The 4099-nt window shown below is 37.6% G+C and overlaps 1 protein-coding gene across 1 annotated transcript in view; it reads right to left on the bottom strand.

Moving 5' to 3' along the window:
- The window catches only part of LOC107048342 (NADPH oxidase 5), a 69565-nt gene that overhangs the window by 42488 nt on the left and 22978 nt on the right, over nucleotides 1-4099 (bottom strand). The window contains exon 6 of the mRNA XM_015271483.1: nucleotides 3884-4034. Within this exon, the coding sequence (XP_015126969.1) occupies nucleotides 3884-4034 (151 nt within the window). The remainder of the gene's footprint in view (nucleotides 1-3883; nucleotides 4035-4099) is intronic.

The following is a 4099-nucleotide window of genomic DNA, read 5'->3' as shown; positions in this document are numbered from 1 at the left end:
TTTTTCTCGGTGGATTGAAAATCTGTGAGTACTACAAACAACTACAAACCATTTTAGACAGGGATCCGAGCTCATTTTGGCTATAGCTGTCAGCAAGTTCCTGATTGGGCTCCAAAAATCGATTAGATGCTCATTTGAGTTTGGATTGGAAAAATTCCAAAAATACAATTAATTATAAACATTCGTCTAGGGGGGTCTTTTTTACCGTTTTTTTTCACTGTTAGAAACAACTATGAACAAATCCTTCTACATATCTCAACTCCCGGCCACCGTTTTTTCTCGGTGCATTAGAAATCTGTGAGTACTCCAAACAACTACAAACAATTTTAGACAGGAATCCGAGCTCATTCTGGCTATAGTTTTCAATCAGTTCCTACGTTGTCTCCAAAAATCGATTGAACGCTCATTTGATTTCCGATTGCGAAAATTCCAAAACTACAATCAACTACAAACGACTGCAGATAAGAATCTCACGTCATTTCAAATTTCAAGTTTATTACGATTCCGATCGTGAAATATCCAGAACTACAATCAACTACAAACGATTGCAGATGTGAATCCCATGTCACTCCAACTTTAATGATAAAATCGTTCCTAACTATATTTCAAAAACGGATTGAACGCTCATTTCAGTTCGCATTGGAAAAATTCCGAAACAACAATCAAGTATGAACGTTGGTTTATAAGGTTCTTCATTTTTTCGATTTTTTTGACTGTTCTAAACAACTGCAAACAAATCCTTCTACATATTTCAACTGTCTGCCACCCCGTTTTCTCAGTGCATTGGAAATTTGTGAGCACTACAAACAACTACAAACGATTTTATACATGAATCCGAGCTCATTCTGGCTATAGCTTTCAATCAGTTCCTACTTGGTCTCCAAAAATCGATTGGACGCTCATTTGATTTCCGATCGCGGAAATTCCAAAACTACAATCAATTGCAAACGATTGCAGATAAGAATTCCACGTCATTTCAAATACAAACATGAAATAGTTCCTAACTGTTGAAAAAAAATCGATTGAACGTTTATTACGATTCCGATCGTGAAATTTTCAGAACTACAATCAACTACAAACGATTGCAGACGAGAATCCAATGTCACTCCAGCTCTAACTATGAAATAGTTCCTAACTGTATTTCAAAAACGAATTGGACGCTAAATTTCAAACTACAAACAAGAAAAACGTTACTACTATCACGAGTAGCTCAAAATCTATCAATTATGAAATTTTGGTTCAAATCCAACCAAGTGGGGTGCCCACTTCACGGAGCTGAGAGAGGAGGCTAGAGGAGGCGACGGAATAAATCATCTGATCACGTCGAGTTGTTGTTCGCGGTGCGGAGGGGGGACGAAGAGTGCCGAAATCTTACGAATGCGCGATCGGGTCCTAAGATTCTGGTAGAGCACCGGAAAAATTTGCCAGCCAGTGTCATAATTTTTCTCGTATTTCTCGTAAAAATTCACTGTCGCTTCGATTTTACCGTGCTGCACAAGAATATTTCCCCGCATTTATCCGAAAAATGAATCGTGCAATAGTACTTTTTCCTACTCTTTGCGGTACATTTCACCTGAAAAGACCATTTGAACCCACTTTCCCGGGTAGAAATTTAACCGGGGATTCAGCCGCAACTCGGGTAAGCGCGAGCTCAGCCTCGGCTTGCCGCTTGACCCGAGTTCACGCCGCGACACGCCGCTCCATACGGGCTCACAGTCGAACGCTCATCAGACGGCATAACCCGGCACTTGAGTTGGAGCTGTGGGTCAACGCTTAGAACTCAGCTCCGATTGAGGCATGTCGTTTCGAGTGGAGGGTGGAATAGAATGATATTTATGCATTTTTAGAATATCGATTTACAATTTGAATACTTTGGAAAATCCTTTTCTTCTTACTATAAAAAAAAAAGGAATTCCACTGAACTTTCTATAAAATTTGAAATTTACTGATTTTTCCCTCTGTCATCGAATATAAAACCTGGCACTTTCTCTAAGAATTCCTATTGAATTTCTATTGGAGCTCTATGAGAATTCTATTTAAGTTTTATTGCAATTCTATTGAAAAATTCTATTTTTTTTGCGTCAATTCCATTGAAAATTATGCAACTTTCCCCTGCATTTTTAATAGATATTTGTTTGTAGAAAAAAATCCATTGATTTTTCTAGATAATTTATTCTGTTAGGATTTCTTCCACAGAAACTATTGGGCATGAATTTTCCAAGTTTTGTTCCTGCATTTGATTAAAAGAAAAGAAGAAAAACCGAGCGGAAAAAACTTAGAAATCTTACGCCTAAGAAAATCTATAGGAACATAAAAACCTATTTACTTTCTTGCACCAAATTTTACCTTAACAAAAAGACTCTATGAAGTTGCATACTCGCCTATAGAATCGGCGCAAGAATTTCGTAGAATTCTAATAGAACTTCCAGAGAATTCTCATAGAATTCCAATAGAAATTTAATAGAAAGCGCTAGGTTTTTCTGTTGAATTTTTTCATGCGTGTTATTTTGGCATACCTGTATTCAACATTTCCCTAATAAATCGTAGAATATTCTTAGAACTCGTAGGCCTATCGAAAAATGAAGAATATCCTCTCCTGTAGCGTTGATAATTAATAATAAAGGTTCGTTAACGTTTTTCAAGTGATTATTTTTCTTGATTTTGTTTGTTGTATTCGCGAGAAAAAAGAAAGTGTTGACTACGTTTCAGTGAATTGTTCAATCTTGTATTTTCAGCTTAATGCCATTCGATTAGTTAATATCACGTTATTTCTGATGAGCTTGTGATTGTTCATCTGAAAAAGCATGCCATCTTCACATTTATTCGATTGTTTTTTCGCTCAAATCACGATGCCATCGGACCTGTCAAATCATTATTGAGGTTAAGTATACTGGGATTGAGTAATTGGAAATGAACCTGAGGTTGAGCAGTGGCCATTCAACTAAAGGCCGGCGTTTCGCGTAATAGTCTAACGCTGGGCTGTGAGCGCGTGACGCGGCTCAACCTCGGGTACATGTGACGTGCGTGGAGTTTATCCCAAGCTAGGGCGGCGTGGCGTATTTCTAGCTGGGATACGGGTTCCGAGCCGAGCTCGAGCGGCGTGTTTCTACCCGGGTTACTGCGCGAGCACGGTAATTTTTCTCGTACATTTCTCTCCGCGTATAATTGAATAATTCACAGTAAAAATCACTTAAAATGTCTGCAACTTTTCTGCGCACACTTTCTAAGTGAAACGTTCAATAGAAAAGATTTTCTACGGAAAATTGATCAATTTCAATCACTCTCCACAACTTATTTTACTGATATATTTAATATAGCTATTCTAATGAATTAATTTTCCCATTTTTTCCACCGCTATTTTAATTTTTAAAACAGGAAGAAGCTTAGAATTTGAGCTGCAGAATTTCGATCGAAATAATCTCAACCGAACGACTTTTATTAAAAGATCAAAGCCTATTAATTTTTTAAATAAAATATTCTGTGTTGAACATTTCTACCTGAAAAAACGGATTGCAAACTAATAAAATGTCGTATATAATGTTCGAGTACATGCAGTAAGTGTTTTCAACGCATTGGCATTTTTTAGGATAATCCCCAAGTGAAATAGTAAATAAGCAATTCCTGCTAATACACTGGGAAAGCAATCGTATCCCGTCCTCACAGAAGTAGACACGACGTAAAATGCAACGCGAAAATTTCGATGCAATCAATTCCCCTCAATCAACATTTGAAACACATTCAACTCCTCCTCACCAACGATCTGTCGTAACAAGTGAAGTCAGCATTGATAAATATAAACATTAAATGCATTACCATCGATAACCCCGCCTGTACCGCATAAGAGCATCGTCGATATACCCAGGTGATATAAAATTCCCCTTACCGTCTATATCGTAGACCTTGAAGAGAAATCGTATTTTGTCGTCCGGAGTTTTACCAGCAAATTGATGCATCGCATCTAGAAACTCCTGGAGTGATATCGTACCAGAATCGTCCTTGTCGAATATTTGAAATACCCGTTCCGTGAAGAAAGGCTGGGTGGGAAAAAAAAGAGAACATTCAGAATGAAAACGTGTGTGTATACACTCCAGTTTATCTT

The sequence above is a fragment of the Diachasma alloeum genome, unplaced genomic scaffold (genome assembly GCF_001412515.2).
Source record: "Diachasma alloeum isolate Michigan unplaced genomic scaffold, Dall2.0 Dall_scaffold_00187, whole genome shotgun sequence".
Taxonomy (NCBI): Eukaryota; Metazoa; Arthropoda; class Insecta; order Hymenoptera; family Braconidae; genus Diachasma; species Diachasma alloeum.
This window is presented reverse-complemented; position numbering and strand designations above follow the sequence as displayed.